General features: G+C 43.2%; 1 protein-coding gene and 2 non-coding genes across 3 annotated transcripts in view; all 3 read right to left on the bottom strand.

Moving 5' to 3' along the window:
* Nucleotides 1-952: 952 nt before the first annotated feature.
* Nucleotides 953-20888, bottom strand: part of LOC105286607 (mucin-4) — a 39546-nt gene continuing 19610 nt past the window's right edge. Inside the window, exons 2-8 of the mRNA XM_011351664.2 lie at nt 15828-15880; nt 12501-12541; nt 10062-10215; nt 9910-9957; nt 8554-8669; nt 3786-8235; nt 953-3191 (exon numbers count right to left, since the gene is read on the bottom strand). Of these exons, the coding sequence (XP_011349966.2) occupies nt 2914-3191; nt 3786-8235; nt 8554-8669; nt 9910-9957; nt 10062-10215; nt 12501-12541; nt 15828-15880 (5140 nt within the window). The 3' untranslated portion in view covers nt 953-2913. The remainder of the gene's footprint in view (nt 3192-3785; nt 8236-8553; nt 8670-9909; nt 9958-10061; nt 10216-12500; nt 12542-15827; nt 15881-20888) is intronic.
* On the bottom strand, nt 17506-17578 carry Trnaf-gaa. The gene has a single exon. It is a non-coding gene; the product is annotated as a tRNA-Phe (tRNA).
* On the bottom strand, nt 17663-17735 carry Trnaf-gaa. Its single transcript has one exon. It is a non-coding gene; the product is annotated as a tRNA-Phe (tRNA).

Below are 20888 nucleotides of genomic sequence, written 5' to 3'. Positions count from 1 at the left end.
GCATTTTATGATACATTATGCGGAAATATATCTTCGCGATCCTTCTGCGACGCTATTGGGTTCCTCTGCCGATTACGAAATACACGTTGATTCATTTTTAAGCAGAATAAACGCTAATGTTAGGGTTCGCCGGTCGTAGAATTCTTGTAAGTTGTGAATGCGATTCTGTGTATCAATTGCCGGATGCCATTGTACATTTACGACAAGGAAGGAAACAAGAAAGGCCATATTCTTTCAGCGTTTGGGCAATCGTGGACGACCGTGGCCGTTTCTCTATGCTCGTCCTTCTCAAAAGGATCTGCAAAAACGCTAATGATGCTCATTAGAGTTATTAACACAGTGTCGTGCTAACATCAGTGACTTCACAGCGGTTTGTGCATTTAAAGCGCAAATGATCAACTCTTCAAACATTACTCTGAGTTTTATTTTCTGAAATTACTGACCACGTAAATAGCAGTTTTAATTTATGACGAGCCTTACAAGAATCATAGGAAATCTTTTTTAAACAAGAAATATTGCAAGTTTACTGATTGACTTATGCGCATTTGAATCTGGATCAAATTAAAAGATCTAGATTTTAATGTCATAAATATTTTCACACAGATTTGAAATTTAATATTTAGAAAATTAAAACATTTAATGTTCATAAATTTATGTTTGCAGCTGTTTAATTCTTTCGCTCCAAATGCAGACTATAGTCGTCACCTATGAAATAATCTGTAAACTAGAAATAGAAGTAAAATAGAAGCTTGAATAAATTTCTTGAATAAATTTCTTTTCTTCGTAAATTCCATTTTATTCTTATGCTTGGAAATATAATATAGTCGCAATAGTGGAGTAACCGAATAACGTGATCCCATTGCTACAATAATAATAAATTGCTGCAACGTATGCTGCAGCCTGCAATTTCGTGCTGGTGTATGAAAAGTATTAATATAATAAAGTAGGAACATTTTACAGGTAAAACACGGGTAAACAAAACCCTGTATATATTTATATTCACATACTGTACAAAGGTATATTACATAAAGTCGAGATACAACTACACGCTAAAGCCGCGTACTTAAATAGTGACCTAGATACCCCGTTTGGACGTTTCGGGATCGCAACGGTAGCGCATCGCTGGCCTCGAACTGCCCAAACGAAAGAGAACATTACCAACACCGTAATTCCAGGATACAAGTGTAGCTTATTGTTAGCCGGTAGGTAGTAGGAGTCGCAATATGCGAAGGCGAATAAATAATTTTATGGATTCCACCCGGGAAGGAGAGCTGGGCGGACCTCTTCTCGCGGGAGTCTTTTCGTAATACTGAACGTACAGCGATTCGACGGCAGTTTTCGATTGACGGAGGCTCGTACGCAACTCGTGAATATATCAATTCAGCGCCGCTGGCAGGAATTAATGCCACTTGGTAATTAACATGGTTTTCGTAAGAGGACTCCGAGAAGTGACCTCATTGAGGAACTGCGCGCGCGTGAAGAGAGGGTGAAATTGTGTCACGTAGAGTCTGGGCTAGTACGGGCAACCATAAACCGTACGGTGCAATTCACCACGTGCCATCACACTTCACGTCAATCTCACGCGCAATTCAACAAAGACGGGAATCGCAAATGGAGGATGCATCAGGCGGTACCGTTACGTACGGTAGACGTGAACGAGACATAAAAAGTGAGCCTCCCCGTTCACGTTGGCATGCAGAACAATCACTGCATAATCGCGTTTTGGACGTGACGAACCCGACGACGAATGTACATATCTCTTTGATACTCTTCTACATCAGCGATTCAAGTTGATCTCTTTTCTGAGAGAAACAACCCTATATCGTGTAGATCTAATTCGGGGAATCGCATTCCATTCGAATTATCTTTTAATAAAATCGATTTTTCTACGCATATGGATATCGAAACACTTCGATAATTGTGTGATACAGCTATAATTGAGCCAATGGAGAACTTAAGTAACAGAGAAGTTAAGAGAAGCCTGGTAGCACCATTGCGTTAAAAATAAATCAGACATGTTAAAGTAGCTCGTGTACAATATTTAAAATTACTTTATGATGAGAGGAAAATGTTGTTAAATTGAATATTCGTACGGCGCAAATTTACTGAATAGGAAGGACAAAGTATGGCAGGCATTTTTCGCAAATAACATTTGCCAAGTAACAGTTCCGGGGCGATCGGTGTTTTATTCTTAACAAAGAGGACGGCGAGCGATACATAATCTTAAACGTCGGATTACAGTCGGCTAATTATTACACCGCGATTTTATCGATCGATGATCGATCGGGACTCCGCATATTAACCGACGCGAGTTACGCTCGAACGCGGATACCAAGCAGCCAGTTCGGATTACATACAGGAACCGGTCGGCTTGTACGACCCACTTAATATCCGCGAGCGTAGGTGTCAATCTCGGCCCCAAGTTAAATCGAACTTCAGTGTATCGCAGTGACATATTATCGAACCAAGGCCAGAGATGCCGAACCCTCAACTCAAGCCTGATTTAAGATTCTGGGTATTATATATTACGTACAAGCGCAACGATATAGCGATCAAGCGTAACACGAATTTCTCAAGAGGATCTAAATCAATGATACCAATCGCAGCCAATCCTTGAACAATAACGACATCCGCTAAGGGAAATACGATATCGTGTACCTTTTAAGAAATCGCAGATCACTTTTGACGTAACAATTGATGGGCCGAGATCAAAACCGATTGACCGATTTTCGGGTTCGTGTTCTCGAACCCACGAGCTTGACAGGGCGAAGCGGCGCGATAATGACGAACGGGTGACAGCAACGATCTCTATTCCGGCGGATAGATGGACGTCTTCTAACTCCAGCGAGATCTTCATCTCGCGAGTTTTCCGACGCGCGCGTAGTTCCGATCGGTCGTCGATTATACGGCTACTCAGCCCCACTTAGCAGCTATCGTGTAGAGCGACCTGAGGAGCTCAAGAGCTCTATTGTCGGACGCGGTGGTTTCGTCCTCCGACAACGAGTTATTCGCATCCGAAACGGGTTCGTCGGATCTTCTTGCGAAGCTGCTGGTGCTCTCGGTAGTCGTCCGGAATCTCCGTCCTGTTCTACTGCGAAACGTGGTGATGGATGGTTCAGACGTGGGTCTCACGGAGGACGCTCGAGGAGCCTTTACCGTGAAATTCAACAAAGCAGCCGGTCGTGTGTTGACTGTAAGCAGTACACAGAAAAATGACTAGTGCGAGCTGGTAAATAAAAAAACGAAAAATAGGTGGAGAAATAAGGGATAATTTAATAAAAATGTTAATAACGGACAATATTGTACATCCCATAAAAAGAAATACTATTGTATTCTAGAAATAAGAAATATCCTTTTTAGGTAATAAAATCATTTCTGACAAGCAGGATAATTAAACTAAAAATTAGAAAAATCATAAAAATTCACCAACTTTCTTAATACTATTCTTCAATTTAATTTTCTCAGATATGTATCTTTAAGATACAATCTTATATTAAAGCGAGTAATGAAAGGGATCTATTACGTTAGAAACCCCATTCATTAATAAGATGATAAGAAAGGTTGCGTGATTGATTATATCTCAGAGTTATTGTAGCAACTCTCCGCGAATCTAAATTATATATTTTGCTGATGGTAATAAATGTATCTCTTCTTCTCAATATCCAGCGCTTATATAAATGAAACATTACTTTACTTTAGAGAAGTACGAGAATTACAGAAATATTATTTCAATAAAGTATATTAATTAAATGTTATCATTAATATATTAACATAACATGACGTACCATCAGAAAGATTCAGTCTGCTGATACCGGCAACAATCTCCCGCGATTCTTCGGAGCTGAATTCGTTAACGGGCATTCTCAAGAGAGCGTCCAACAGTTGCTCCTTCTCTTGCTCCGCCGTCTTGGTTCTAGGCCCGTTGCAGTGGTTGATCAACAGTAGCACCAGTTGTCTCACCATTTCATTGCTGTCGGCCTGTTGCATTACCCGCATCAGCGTCTCGGAGCTTGTCTCATTCAGCTTGCCAAACATCTCTTGCGCCTTGATCACCTCGTTCTCGGTGGCGTTCAGCGCGTTGCCAGCGGTCACCGCGAATGGCAGTAAAGTGGACGCTAAACTGTCGTGAGGAATGGAATTGGTCGACGTGACCGAGGACGTAATCGTGGTCGTTATGCTTGATCGCGTCGTGATGATCGGAGTCGGCGTTGCTGTATTCTCCGCAGTAAAGGTGGTCGGCAGCAGGGTGAACGCAACGGGCGAGTCATTGCCGTTCGACGCCCATTGCCAGGGACTCGGTGTGTTGGTGGTGGTGCGCGTCTCCTCGGGAACCTCGTTGGAGAACGTCGGCGATCTTACGGTGGTCGCGGCTACGGTAGGTGCCACGAATTCGTCACCGACAACGTTGTTCGTTGTGGCACTCGGTCGGGCGGTTTCATCGCTCGATTCCAGACCACGATTGATGTGCCGCGGATCCACGAACACCGTCGTCTCCCAGAGCTGAGTCACCATGGGCGAGGAGGTCCAGTGGTCGTTGTTCAGCGAGTTGTACTGGCCAGCAGTGGATGATGCGTTGACTGACTTGCTGGAGGTTGCGCGAGTGATGGTCATGGTGTATGGAGTGACATCGGTATCGCTGTACGTCGCGGAGACAGGGTCCAACGTTCCAACAGTGTCTCGAGTCGTTGCTACTGTTGTCGCTACGTTGTCAGCGGGCCTGCGAGTGCCTTCTATGCGATTGTAGTTATTCCTAAATTTCGCGTACGAACTGCGAGCTGTGACGAGAGATTCGGGACTGGCCTTTCGATGCTCAGGTGTCGCCGTTGTTGTAGTCGGTTCGTAATAACGTATCCTGAAGGGTTGAACGGTGCTGCTGGCCGTCTGGTAGGCAGATTTGCTGCTTGGTAATGGCGTCGTGGAGCGTATCTGAGTTGGCACGATGCTGTTGGAAACCTCGAAACTCTTTACATTACCGAAACGTTGATAATATGGCGGTGTCAGATTTTGGGCCGGTCTTTCCCCGGCGGAACCTCTGCCCCAGTTAGACGAGGTAGTGCTTTCATAATTCTGAAAAGATGCCGGTGTCGATGATCCCACGTAGTTATTTATGGGCGTAGCATCGAGTGGCTTAACGTTCTTGCCGTATGGCTGGAAGGTACTTGACGTATTCTTATGGAAACCACCAACCCTGTTTTGATTTCCGCTTTCATCCTCCAACGGGAAATAATTATCATAGACTGGCGACAGATCGGTCGAATCTCTCGTGTCGCCGTCGTAACCGCGAATAGCGCTATTCGTAGTGGTGGTGAAAGCGCGATTCACCTCGAAGGCAAATGTGTTGCCGCCCTGCGTTGAAGACTCGACGTACTCCCTCGAATTATCCGAGCCGGGTGGTAACAGCGTCGTGCTCGGGTAGTAAACCGGTCTTTGCGTAGGGTACTGGTTAGTCGAGTAGTATCCATCGTATGACGTCGAGTATGAGCCATCGGAGGTGACGGGTGGCTGTAAAGTAGCGGAGAACACGGTGGACGGTTTGCGTCTCCTAGCGGGGTCGGTGTCGTCCGAGAAGTCCAGGACCTCGTCCTTCTCTTTGGTGACCGATGCATATTCCTCCACGGTGGTGGGATAGAACGTCGTCGTCTCGTACTGACTGCCATCGGTCGCTGTCGCCGATGGTTCCGTGGGTCTGATCTCTGTGAGCACCTTCTTGAACGTGTCCGGATCCTGCAGATACGCCGACAGCGCGTGGGTGAACACCTGAGCCAATTCGCGCAGCTTCGTGCCGTTCGATCTCTTTGCACCGTTTAGCGGGCCTTCGCTTTCCTCGATCTCGAGGTCGTCGCTGTCGATCTCACTCGCGATATCGTCTATTTCCGCCGCCAGCTCAGTCATGGTAACGTTTCCCTCAAGCGCATTGTTCAGATTGAACAGCTCGGCGTATGAGGCGATAGTGTGCTGCGTGAGGATGCTGGTCGGCAATTCGACGGATGCGTTGCTCGAATGACTCTCTTCTTCGTCTTTCGCTTCTTGACTGGTGGTCGGCCCGGTGGTCTCGTTAGAATCGAAGCTGTCAGCCGTAGCGAAGTACAGGGCTAACGAATGCAAGGTGGACGGACCAGGCGCGGCGGGCAAGTTCCGACTAGATGCAATCTCCTTTTTGTCAGTCTCGCTCAAGCTGTTCACGTTGTTCTCCAGACCCCGAAGAGAGTTCAGCATGCTAAGCGCGTGTTCCCGTTCAGCATACGGTCGGTCCTCCAAAGTCGTAGGTCGCTTGGTGCTCACTTCGGGTAGATAGGTCGCTCGATCCTTGGGCCTGCTTGTTACCGGAGTCGACGATTTCACTTTGGGTACCAAATTGCTCGTCGTCATGCGATAATTCGCCAGGGTGGGGCTGTAAGTTGGCACCGTGGCCAATGGCTTCGGCGTTGTACTGGTCATCGTCGAGTAAACGTAGTTCTTCGTGAAAGGCACGTACGGGCCCAAGGTGGACAACACTTTCCCCTGTTTGTACGTAAAACTGGTATCATACGGACTCAACGTCTTGCTGGTGGAGCCGCTCTGTTGATAGACGTTCGTGCTCTTCCATGGTCTCTCGGTTGAACCGATCGAATTCTGTCGGAAGTTCTGCGAGGAGGTATGCCAAGGATCCTTCGTTGTCCCCTTGACATCGATATCAGCGGCACTATTTGGATAATTGGCGTGAGTTGTGGCATCTCGACCGGTCTGATCGCGCGGAGAGTTGTCGAAGAAAGGCGTCGAAGAAGGATATGCATCCTGACTGACATCCGACGTAAAATTAGCTGCGGTATTGTGTCGGTAGCTCTCGGTATTCACATATGGACGCGTAGTAGCGAAGGAGCCGACGTCTCGACTGGTGTCTCGCTGCTCAGTCACTCTGCTGTCAACCGTGTATTGGTTCTGATAATTTCCGGCCGCTGGCGGTACTCTTCCTATGGCGGGCGGAGTTCGCTGATCGTTGTACGCAGCAAAGGATTCCGTAGTCGAGTACTCCTCCACGGTGGACGGCGTCACGGTCGCAGTACCGTAATTGAAGTACGTGGTCTCCGGGACGTCGCCTTGCTTGTAGAAGGGGGTGCTGTAGAAGTTCGTCTCGGTGGTTGGCGTGTACTGCAACGTCGTTTCGTAAGGCGGTAACGTCGTTGTCCTGGGTTTATAGATGGGTGCATACGTGGGACCGGGGAACGGGGGGACGCCTGTTTTCGGTGCGAAGGACACTCTACCGCCTTCCTCGTCCGGCGTCAACGTCGTCGTCTCACGACCATCAAATCCGGAGTGATCTCGTTGCTCGTTGTACGATTGATAATAGAATTGCCGATTGCTCTCGTACTTGCCCGAGTTGAAGCGATTTCCTCGGTTGGATACGAAAGCGGCACTCTCTGCAAATTGCTGGTATTCCCTTGGCGGCGTCGCGGTTGTCGTTCTGAAGGTGGTCGTCTCCATGTAAGTCGGTGTGGCCTTCTGCGACTGACTCGAGCCGAACAGATTGTTTCGCGTCGATGTCCGCGACTTCGGACCCCTGAGTCCCGGTTTCTCATTGTCGCGTGCTGCATTCTGGTTCGATCGATAGCGATCCGATTGCGCGCTGCTTAAGGTGGTCTGGTAATTCTGTCGAGTATCTTGGAACTTGTTGCCGTGCTCGTAGTTGAATTTAGAGCTCTGCGTGTCTACCAGCTGATTCCTCTGCCTGTTGTTCGCTTGATAATTCGAGCCGCCGTCGTGATACGGTCGTTGTTTCGTCCGTTGGTTAAAATTCTCGGGCGACTGATTCGTTTTCTCGTTCGCACGCAGCGTGTTCGCGTTGTTCCCCTGGAAATAACGGTCGCGTGCATTGTCGAAAACGTTGTTCGGTCCGAAATTCTGAGCGGATTTGGGTTCTTCCTGCCTCTGCGGAAGTTGATTCTGCTTAGCGCCGATCTGACCGTACGGGTTTGTCCTGCCATTTTGCCTACCGTCGTAGTCGACATTCTGGTTGTCGTAATAATTTACATCACCCTGCTGCTCCACCGTGCGATGGAACTCGGACTTCATCTTCCTTGCATCCGCACGCTTCTTTTCCTCTTCAGCTAATTGCTCGGCGCTCTGTTCATACAGCTCCGTGGACTTGCTGCAATCCACTTTGAACCACCAGTCGCATATGAGCTGTGACTGCTGGAATATGGTACCGTTGGGACAGAGGAACGAGATTTTGCGTCCATTGTCGCATATATGAAATACCTGAAATTACATTCGTCGTTGATAACATGTCTCTCAACCGTAAAACGAGTCCCCTCTAGAAAACGCTACTGAGTTTAGTTAACTGACATAATTTCGTACGTAAATTGCATCGAAACAGTTTCAGAAAATATAGTAAGAATAACTTATAAAGAAAGTAATCTTGCCTCATTTTTTTGCATTCTAAACGTTCTCAATTTAATTTTATATCCTTATCTATTGATATTTTATTCAAATTTGATGGATCTGTGTTTGCTACATCCTCCATGTGGCTTTTATAAAAAACTACTTATCTTAAACATAAATATCGATATCACTTACTTGGCAATTTGTCTCTAAATCCGCATAATATCCCCCTCTCAGACCGCGGCAGCTGAACGAAGTGGCTGGAATCGACGTGAGGGCTGGGTAATCCACCCCGGGCTGTCCCGTCACGCCTGAGTACCAAGTGAAGCGTTATTAAATTTTATGGCGCTTATTATATCGCGTCGCGATGCGCGTGCCCGCGGCTTTCCAGACATCCACCTCGCGTTTTCGCGGCCGTGCTTTTAAGCGACAAAGTACATCGTCATAGAATCGCTTGAGCCTTTACAAGTCATGCATGCTACATTGTCAATTTGTCCGTGTACACATGATTTTATTATAACGAAACTATGACACTCCGGAGCCAGCGACAGAGATCATTTAAGGTCCTTTCCCTTCCTCACATCGAAAGGCTCAAGAATGATGAACGAGCGGCGGATTACTTGTCGATTCTTTCTCTAACGCGACGTGTTGCGTTAAAATTTAATTACCGGACGTAACGGTGCAATTACATCGCGGGCGGTCGAGGAAACAGCACGGATACAACAGTACGGTACTATCTGAGAGTCTGTCATCTCGGTGGAAAGTCACGAAGCTCCAGCGCACAATCATCGTAAAACGAAAAATTGCACCTCGTGGGAAAGCAGAAACGCAGTCCGATCGCCCGGAGATATTCGCACGCACTCGATGACTTTCGCTTACACGACTTTACGTAATACCTGACGTTTCGGTAAGACAGTTGGAAACGACACACAGGGATGCATTCGTTTTGCTGCTGCTGCTGCTGCTGCAATCGGCCGAAACGGTGATATGAAATGCTATAGATTTGTCGAACGAGTTTCGGTAAATATTTGCACGGATGCGGGCACTGCGCAAGTAAGGCGTTCACATGAATATGTTTTTACGTCTATGTGCAAAAGACAACTGTACACACGTATACTTAACATGCTTAGATACATACATACATAGAAAGAGAAAATACACAGAAAAATTGAGATGAACAAATATCAATTTCATGCTTGGATAAACAAAATGTGGAGAGAAAGAGCATATTTATTCATAAGAATTAATGCATATGTATGACGTGCTTGATTATCTGCAATTTCTATTAGAACTTTGAAATTAACGAGCGCACGTCTCGTAAATAGCATAGCAATTATTACAATGGCCTAAGAAGGAAAGAGAGAGACAGAAAGAGAATTCTAGGCTCTTTTAAAAAGCATTTAAAAAGCAAAGCATAAGCAATTTTTCTGAGAGAACTAAGACTTTATAAAAATACTGAACGTAGTTAACTTAATTCCATGGATGATAAGAAAGAAGACAGGAATAGCGATTACATTAAGGGATGGAGAAGCATGCTTTAAGTAATAATACCCGCTCCTTTGAGCCATTCCTTGAGAAGGTCCTCGTTACCGAAGAACACTGGGAATGGAAGAAAAAGTGAGTCGCTTTAGTCACATTGGATAAAAAAGGAAGTTTCTTAGAGATGTAGTCTCGAGGTTAGTAGGACAGTTCAGTGAGAGAACCTTGGTAAACTTGGTACTCGCCGTTCTTCTCGGGCGCCAGCCTTTTCACGATTTTCTTCAGTGCTTCGACGTCTTCCTCGGATGCCTCGAGACTCGACAGGTCCAATTCCGTGAGGAACTCTGGCAGTCTCGCGTGCTCGACATCTCGCGAAACCTGCAACGTAATACGCTCTCAGAATGTAGAACTACTTCCAGAAAAGCGCTCGCAACGTTGAGTTCCCGATGTTGGAACTTCTTCTGGAAAGTGCGCTACTCTCGATCGTGTCGTCGAATTATTTTTCTTTCAGTTCTTACAGTTTCTTACGTTTGTCAATGTACGTGTTCAAATTCAAATTTCGATTGTTTGTTAAATTCAATTGCTATTGTTTTTTAGAATTGCAGATATAGACATGGATAGCATACTACTGGATATTTCGTTAATTCAAAAATATGTTTTTGACTACAACAAACTATATTTTCATAAATCTTAATAGTAAGTCCTAAGATTACTCAGATTTTCTCTATTATATCAAGTATACGCGCAAGTTATTGGAAGCTTATAAAACTTATAAACTTAAGCGATAAATGATCAGTTGGGTCTCCAGTGTGCAAGTATATTTCCGAGCGTAAGCAACATTTACAAAACCCGAATTCGCGATGTGGTCAGTCCGAAAATTAAAAAAATGCAGAAAACATTGTTTCACTGAAAAAGCAATTTTTTAATTCGTCGCAAAATTCGTTCCTCTATTTTCTCCTCCTTTTCGGATCGCTTTCTGTTTTGAATTCGTATACAAAGTATTCATGATTAGAAAAATCCATTTATACATATTTGAACGCTCGAACAAACGCAACGCATTATTAAATACTATCGATTTTGCGTGCGCGAAATGATACAACGCACAAAATGCGAATGAACGCTTTCGCGTGCGCGCGCGCGATGTTATCCCGCACACCATGAAACTCGATACTGCACATTCGTATCCCACGGGTACCGAAAGTTTGATTAAATTTCGCTGCTGCGCACATCCGGCGTAGTGTTACTCACACGCACGTCTCGCGTAAATCACGATTAACGGGTAAACGCGCGTTGGTCGTCGTTGAGTATTGACCATTGTTACATTTATTAGCAGCGTTAACGACGAAGCGATTCAAAGCGACCGTTCGCAACGACACGTCGCAATTCCCCAAGCGATTTTTTTACGAGACAGCGACGGGATTTACGCACGGGGCATTCGCGCATCTTTCTAATTAAATTTATCGCGTCCCCGTAAATTAAAATCCGCAACGAGAAGACATTCACACGAAGAAAATCTCCCATTGTCTAAGCTGCGCTTTATGTCTATTGATTTGATCGTCCGCGAGCGTAAATCGCCACAATAAGCGTCACGTATACCATCCGCATGAAATTTCACGAAAGTTAAATTGCATTACTTGAAATAAATGCGGAGACGCGGGGGCTTTAATTACTTGGCCGCTAATTAACTTTGGCGCCCAAAGAGCCGGCTGATTGGTAGCGCCCGCTCTTGAGATTAGCGCCGCTTGAATATTTACGAGAGCATTGTTCGATCGCCTTTACCTCGACAGAATTGAGAAAAACCACGATAAATATTCGAGGATATTTTTCAAGCTACCGATTAAACTCGCTTCTCGTCCGATAAATTCAATCCCGAGGCGGAAACCAAGAAGAAAATACGTGCATGTAAAGACTTTATCGTCTTTGTGCCAACTTCATGGAATTTCGAAACTTGATATTACAGTCGATGAAGAAAATAGTTTGTATTGGATTTACCACTAAGTAATAAAAATTAAATGACTTATTCCCCTGGAGTCACAAGTGGCACTGAAAGTCGCATAAAACCAGTTATAACATTAATTTCAGATTTAATTAAAATTTAATCAAACTTTAATCTCAGCGCGAGGATTAATAATTTATTCATAACTATACAGATTTACCTGTACGTTTTAAAAACTCGATTTTCCTAAGTATATATATCCACTTTATTTATTTTAAGATTTGAGGCTTTCCACATACAGGGGAATAGCTTCTTAGCTGTAAAGCTAAAAGTGTATTTCATCCGAATATGCTAATATCTAATGGACTCCGATAGTCTATTTTTATGGGATAAGCAGATATCTGCATTCATGACTCATCTTTTATGGATGAACAAGTCAGCTCTCGATGGTAGAAATACATGGAAATGATATCTATTTGTCATAACTTAAGCGTGACAATTGGCACGACATTATTTGTACTGTATTTTAACACACAGCATCAATGTTATCTGCAAAATCCATACGTGTCCGACTGCTTGCAATGAAAAAAAAGAAAAAACAAGTAACAGTAACGAAACACAAAGTGACAGAAAGTGACAGAACGTCACGATGTATCACTTTTATCTCAAACGTTTCTTATAAATTCATGTAAAAATAAAAAATAAAAAAGAAGAAATAAATACTCACTCCTCTCTCGCAGTGGCCGGGCGTGTAAATAGCAGCGATACCTGAAAGTTAGAACCGGGAATTAACATTGGGATTGAGCAATCGCATATTTCGCTCTATACGAAATTAGGTCAACGGGGGGCAGCGGCAGCGGGAGTCTCTAATCCGAATGTTCTATAATAGTTATAGTAACCATGGCACACATATTTGTGTATATATATATATATATGTATGTATGTATATAGATATGTATATATATGTATATGTTGCCTTTGTATAGTATGCTGGTGCAACGCGAAAATGGCAAATGTAACAGCAACATTCAGCCCGTTGAATAAAGAAGGTTTATCAGCGACAAGCATACCGGCAGAATCGCGCGATCGATAACGCCCGTATAATCCCATGGGTATTATGATGGAATTGTACATCAGGATCTCTTTTCCGCTCGGCGAGTCCCTTTTCCTATTGCACATAAACGGGACAGGTAGGTACGGCGTACGATAGGATTCGCTGCTACTAAAATCGCGCGGGCATTACATCGAACTTTTGTCGAACTCATTTCGGCTCATGAGTAATTTTATACCGTGCCGCGGGGCATCGCGTTTTACATATTCAACAGCGAGCGAGCTGAAACGGTTTTTTAAAGAGCGCTTTGAGCACACCTTGATGTGTATCTCTACGTCAGGGATAACGTTACACGTGGATACAGGGTACAGATAGGACACTAAAAATTAAAAGCACCCTGCAAAACATGAGAAAAACAAAATGTCACTTTATAAAAATAATTGTAATTACGCCTTTTTCATTCGTACTTTTTATTGCAGATATACTATACGGAGTATTATTTTATTTCTAACTTGATCATTTAATATAATAATAATCGCTGCAGTAAAAATGTAATAAAAATTATTTTACGTTTATTTTACAATATAATCACGCTTCCAGCAAGTAAATTTTATCTTAAATCACCGTTGTTGCATTGGCATTTTAAGTTGACTTATAATGCGCTAAAAAGCAATGGAAACGCGAGAAACTATGACATTTAATTAAACTACCGTCGCGGAAAAATTTGCCAAAGAATTTGTACTCAAGAGAGAGAGAAAGCGTTTGATACTTGTGACACGTTACATAAACGGCACATAAAAGCTCGAATAGAGTTTAAAGACCCGACGAGCCATTGCTTTGTCGCTTACGTGTTTGACATACCGGTGTTAAAAAGAATTTGCGAGGTATTTAATATCACGTACACACAAGCACTTCGAGGTATTTCTGCGTACCTTCCGTCGTTCCGAACATACGATTATACACATTTTGACACTCCTATATATGAGTTTCCTCACTTTCATACATAGTTTATAAACTATTCTACATAATTCTTAAAATAAATGGCCTAATTATCACGTAAAAGTAGCTAATTGCAGATAAAATGTAATTTCTAATGAAAATGGACAATCCGGCAATCTAGCGGCAATAGATTCTGACAATGACTCGAGCACTTGAAACTTCGTAATCCCGCAAGAACTTAATGACGTTGAATATAAAGCCATGCGGAACGTTATTGGAAAATGTAGAGACGTGACGGAGTAATAAAGATGGATAAAAAGTGATACGGACGGAGTCGTAACTTGCCCCGCGAAATTCTCTACGAGATCGCGGAAAACGTGCAAAGTTTTCCACGGAGGTAAGCGACGAACTTTCGCAGCGATGAAAAATTTTCTGCGCATACTTGCGCCAAGTCCCGGATATCGGATCGCGCGTTTCCGACGAAGTAGTCGCGAACTTTTCTACTTCGCTACATTGAGAGGTATCTCAAACGTTATTCAATAGTTTCTTCAGTTAATCCGGTATCTCTCCGTCCCCGCCGTGTTATCATGCAGATTCGGCGAGCTTATGACAATAACGCATTGCGACGCGTCAAATTTTATAAATAATCTTAATTGGAGCTGTAAGATCAGTAGATTTATTAAAGAATAATTAACTGAATCATAATCATCTGCATTAGCCGACATCGCGCGGGAAAGCGATCAATGATCTGCATAAGTAAACTTCAATTTCTTCATTCATTCTGAAATCAACCAAATTCGTACGAGTCTCTTCAGAAGACCGAATAACAAACAGATGCGAGCATATTATTTTAGCTCATTTAATAATAAATTCCTACAAGCGCTGCGCAAGACTATTTATAACTATATATAATCACGATCCTAATCGCTTGATAATAAACGTAAGTTAATTATCTCTCACGGTTTTCGCTTGCTCGAGGCTCAAGCGTGCCGCTTCCCCGAAGGCTTTTGTACGCAAATTCCACGGGAAGGCGAATAAAATTTCCATATTTCTGCAATAGAGGCAACGACAAGTGACAAATATCGCGCGAACCGTGACTCGGTGAGTCAACAGCATCCATCATCCTGGACCGGCGACTGGATGATTGTGTGCCCCTCGTTTTGCACGTGCTCGAAGAGCGAGTAAACGACCATAAATCCCAGACCGATCCTTCGTCGCACCTTCGACGGGTTCACCTTCGCCGCGGAAGCGAATCCTTGACTTTATCCGCGCGCGACAGGATGATGCCACGGCGCTCCCACGCTGCCAGAGATAGAGGCGCATGATTGGTCCGTAATTACCGTCCGGCGTCGCGGATGAGCGTGGAGGCGATAAGAGAGAAGTAATAAATAAAAAAACTATTCAGTGATCCCCCGCGGCATGGCACAATGGAGATTAATCGTTTGTCCACCGCGGCCGGCGCGATAGCCGCGCGGATGCCATCTCGCCAATTGTGATTCCTGCATTCCCACCGATCCTTTAAATGCCAGAGACCGTGGAAGATAAAGGACGGAGGAAAAAAGCGTACGACGTCGACGTGTGCAAGTTCGAAGGGGAGGATTTTTATTCCGCTGATTCATCGCGAACGAATCGATTCATCGGAAGAACAGTGCGGCAGCCGCAAGGGACCACCGTTGTAAAATACATTCGTTTCTCCCCGGTGTAACATCGCTTCCATTAGTACCGGTACGTGTGCACATCCAGCGACAGGTAATCCGGAGCATTTGCATGTAAGCTTGATGATGGAAAATCATGTAATTTACTACGGCAGTTTTATTCTAATAAAAATTCAGATTACCTCGTTAATACTTTACCGGGTGTATGTAATTTTTTGAGGAAATAATGATTTTAATAATACACGCATACGGGATTTATGAATACTTTGATACATTTAATTATAATACCTGGAAACATTTTATTATGCCTGTGCAATTGTTTCGCATAAATATTTCCGTTGCCCCGATTTCTCTGATAATACTGATTTATCAAACATTACCCTGAGAGGATAAAAATTTCAATACTTACACAGAAGAAGAGCCGCGAAGCGTAGCATGTTTGGTAGATCGTTGGCCACAGCTCTGTAACAACACCAGAATATGATTTATTAAGATAGCAACGGCAACAATGTTGCAGCAATATGACACATACACGCATTCGTCTTTAAAATAAAAATAAAGTCTCTTACCAATACCAATACAATAGCAGAGAGAAATTGCTTAACGTTACAAATATAGAAAGCTCGTTGCCTCGTATTTCCCTCTAGAGGTATCAGGTGAAACGGGGACAGAAATAGCTTCATTGACGTGTGCGAAAATAGATCCCCATGTGAAATACGCGTGTGTGCCTGATAGAGAAATCTGATTAAGAGATAATTGCCACGAGAGTGCGGCTGCTTTTCGGTATCCTGCAGGTAACTCCGTCTGTCAGTCAGTGCTGTAATAAGCGGAGACAAGAGGAAACGATCGCGCGTGCACGTCGTCTGAAATTTCAGGCGAGAAACGCGCGCGTGTGCGACTCACATGCTGGTTCACATCAAAGTGCTCGAATCGGGCACGAATATAATTAGGTGCGATAAATATGTAGCGTATTAGGTGGCATCAAGCATGTGCTACAGTATGTGCTACGGTCGACGAGCTACATCACTATCGAGAGGGAGAGGGAGAGACATCATTACGTAATACGTAGCAGTTGCTCCAATTCTCCGTTCGCGATAACGCGATTGATTGCGGAGACACTTGTCAACGGAGTTCGTAACGGATAATTAATCGATCACTTAATCAATCACTCCGTGACGAAATCCTTTTTTAATAACTGATCATATAATTGATTTACGGCTTACATGGGGGTATTTGAATAAGATTGAAACGCGGCCTTTGATGAGCAGCCTTCGAGAGGTATCCACGTGCTGTGACGTGACAAAGGATCGCCTTTGAGGAATTCGTGAGTGACGAAGGGAGTGACAACCCTCAGCATGACAACGGGAGTTTCGAAACACTCCGTATAACTCATTAAGTGTAAAAGGCTTAATGCCTAATATTTTTAACACACAATGGATTGCGACACGCGCGATGTGTCAGCCGCGCGTCGAATATCTTGCCTCACCGAGCGTGCAATGAATGTGTATAATTGCGATCTGTGTGTATAATTTCGTTACGCCAAAGCTCGTACGTGCGCAGCAACTCGTTGATTTATACTCAATGAACAGGTCGTTGAATCGTGAATTACGCGTTGCTGACTTCTACATCGAGAACCATTATTATCGATATAATCGCATCCTCACCCGAATGATACGATCGTGGCCGAGGGCTAGGTCGACAGCTTTATGAGTAAGCGTTACGGAGAATCTTCAATCGCATTTGCAACATGATGTCCGTTACTAATAAATATAATCTCTCGAAATGTTAAAAATAAATCAGATACTTAAAGTGAAAAGAGAAACTCGGAATTATTTCTTTCTCGATGATCGATATCGATGACTCGATTCTTTGTAAATCGTTTTTTAGAACTCCTTGTTTGGAAATTCTGAAAGAACACGGTTTAGTCGGAACATTAACTTAACTATACAAATAATATAAAAGTGTAATGAAATTTTAATATAAAAGAAGAAAAATATATTTTCAGATATCAGATATAAAACTGCTCGGAGTAATCTAAATTTTTCTTCATTGAAAATCACTTCGTTTCTCGAGAAAAAAAAGTCGCTTGCCGAAACCCGGGATCGAACCAGGGACATTTAGATCTTCAGTCTAACGCTCTCCCAACTGAGCTATTTCGGCTTGCGTTAACCCACATTGCAAGGGACAGTGATGTATCGTTATCCCTCTATATTTCCTGTGGGATGCATCTAACAAAAAAAAGATTGCCGAAACCCGGGATCGAACCAGGGACATTTAGATCTTCAGTCTAACGCTCTCCCAACTGAGCTATTTCGGCTCGCGGTAAGATCGTTTTTCAAAGCACTAATTGATAATTACATTATCAGTAAAGACTTGTAACATTTTAATCGCTACTCTTAATCTTAATTCCAAGCTTACGTCATGCAGCTTACATCATCAGCTTAATACATTATATCATAATATTATCATAATATCATGTTCTTATTATATTATATCATAATGAAGTAAACATTTTAAAATAATTGCTTTTTTATGAATATACAATAAAAATTGTAATAAATATATTTATTTTAAAAAGTAGAATTTATTTATATCGATATAAATTTATTAACGGAACTCTCTATCAAGGACTTCTGATTAACGCGAGATTACAGGATGTGAAATTATCCAATAATTTTGCACACTACAATCACGGTTCTACCGCCTACGATTTTCGTCACGAGAAGACCTCGAAATTACCGTGGAAATCGTCAGATGGGCGTCTTATTTCCAATGCAATTTAAGCAAAGTCCAGCGATGCGATCACGACGAGCGTCGTAATGACGTACTTTCACCGACCAAGAGTTAATCTTCTCTTTTAGTTCTTAAGCATCTATATCTACCCCGGGGAGGAGCTCTCGTCAGCATCATCGTACTCGATTGGAATTCCACGGAAATCGTAGCAAATCAATCAAATTCTCCGGACAGGAAACCTCGAAGGAGAATCGGGAGATATTAGAGAAGAAAAGGAAATTGAAGATGTAGGGCAACAACCGATCAACTTGTATTCGAGTCCGTCCCATCATAAAGGTCTTATGGGGTATAAAGAAAACCCGATCCTACAAGAGATGTTCATAAATAGAAAAAAGTTAAATCTAATGGTCCCCCAGCATGACAACTTTCATTCCGTAGACACAGTCGCTCATGCGGAAACTTCATAGCATGTGGAAATTTAAATTTATATCAGTGTACTTTACATCCTTGTAACAATTTCAACGTCTCTTTCCCAAATCTTCCTTACATCACCATAACAAGAGATTTAAACGTGCAGGATCAGGTAACAAAATGTGTACGATATTAAAGCGTTGCTGGAGAATATAGTTCGCGTGCTGACGATATTTATCGACAGCTTGCTTGAACAGCATCACGCAGAAAAACGATAATACTGAAGCAATACTGCGGCTTGAGAGTGAAGTATATAGACATCGATCCGCTGCAAGTACCTGCGGGCGAGATTTTTCAGCGATTTAAGGTATAGCGATGAACGCGTTGCTGGAGCAGAGTGCGGCATACTTCGTCTATCGACAACACATTGCAAGTATGTCGGAACGTTATCCAAGCATCTTGCACGCGCCAAGTCGCGACCTGGCTGGTGCACAGGCTGCGCGTACGCGCGATCGAATACGTAACGCTCTCTTCTCGTGGAGGGATCTTCTTCTTCTTCCTAGGAAGCGCACGAACACGCACGATACCAACCAGGAGCGAAAAGGAAAGTTTTTACTTTCGTTCGGCGATATTAACGAGCCCGCGAGAGACCGAACGACGAGGGACATGCAGCGTCGTAGAGTCCGCTCTCCGGCGAGAGAAGTCGTCGCGAAATGTTAGATGTATGCAAAAGTTTTAGTCATTTTTTTGCACATTTTCGCTTTTCCGGTGCATAATATGTGCAACGCGATTTAGTCATGAAAAATATTTGTCTCCGTTTTCCACGATTTTCTGCCGTTTCTCGAGTGAGTTTCAAATTCCTTTGCGAAAAATGTATTTTCATATCTCAGACACGTTTCGAAAATACTATCCAGTTAAAGATTACTGCATCGATGGGAACAAATGATAACTCGAAGGCGCCAAGTGGAGCGAACACGCCGCGTACGGAAAACTTTTCAGCCAAGTCCAAAATGGTTTGCTGATACGAAAAACATATGTATATTTTTATTGCTCATCGCGTTCATTATTGTTTTTCAAAATTGTTTGTCATTAAGTTATGACATATGACGTTTTATAAACTAACTCTTGAAAAAACGTGAAACGCAGGAATTTATTTGCAATTTAAATGAAAAAAAGACTAAAACTTTTGCATAGACCTAATAAGATGTATAGAAAAGTTTTAGTCTTTTTTTTCATTCCTTCCTTTGAAGGAAGCGCGCGTATCGCGCGCTTTTAAGCGCGATCTTCCTATTCAGCGAATGGATATAGGAGGATTAATGGACCGTTCGCACGAAAGAAAGTGAGAAATACACAAACGTCGACGGAATCGCTGTCTCTGAAGCCGTCGACGTTCAAGCGACTGAATATCCACGCAGCTTTCTCACAAGCTTTCAAGATTTTCCCTGTGTCCGTGTTTCCTCGTTTATCAGTAATTCATTGCCTCTTCTCTGAGAAAGAACGGATATCTATTCAGGAGAAGAAAAAGAGAGAATTCACGTTGACTCGTTGTAAATTAATTCCTCCAACTGTAAATTAATTATAACTTAGATTATACGCAAGTTTGTTAAAGAATAATACAATAATTATAAATGTACTACTCTCTCGCATTTAAGTATTAAAATGTGCTCCAAATGTATTATTTATAATGCAGCTCTTGAGAATATCGTTTCGCGAAACATTTCCACTGACATCTTTCGCAAAACTCGTTGCCGTTAAAGTTGTATCATTCCCAACGCTGCTATTTCACTCGATAGTGCATTATACAATATCGAAACACGATGCTGTCGACGCTTCGTTAAAAAATTACACTGTTCCCGCAATATTCTCGCCTTGATATCGTCACGTAGCGATGAAGTCACTACGTAAGCGGAAGAAACGTCGCAGTTATTGTCGGCGACCAGTTGTTGACCTTTAAATATGAAAAGCCTCTAGTACGACGCTTCGCTCAACTTTCACCTTTCCGCGTTTAAACGAAGACGAGCTAGCTCGTGTGCACGCGCGAGATCATCCTTGAGAACGATCCTTGCCGTGAGCGAAAACTACTTGCATTTTCAGCGCAACTTGCTCTCGGTCCGGTTATTAATACACCTCGTCTTATGACTGTTATAAAACATCAATCTGCGATCATTGCCATTGTACGGTACTCCGCACAGTCCAAATATTGTTACGCAAACCTGTGTGTCGGACGATAGCGTGCGTTCATTCACCTGCAAATCGATAGAATAACAGCGTAAACATTGCTCGTAGAAAATAAGTGAGACTCGCTCGCAACGATCGTCTGTAAAGC

This window comes from Ooceraea biroi, chromosome 14, assembly GCF_003672135.1.
Source record: "Ooceraea biroi isolate clonal line C1 chromosome 14, Obir_v5.4, whole genome shotgun sequence".
In the NCBI taxonomy this organism is placed as follows: Eukaryota; Metazoa; Arthropoda; class Insecta; order Hymenoptera; family Formicidae; genus Ooceraea; species Ooceraea biroi.
Note: the sequence above shows the minus strand (reverse complement) of the source record. Positions and strands in the feature narration are given on the sequence as shown.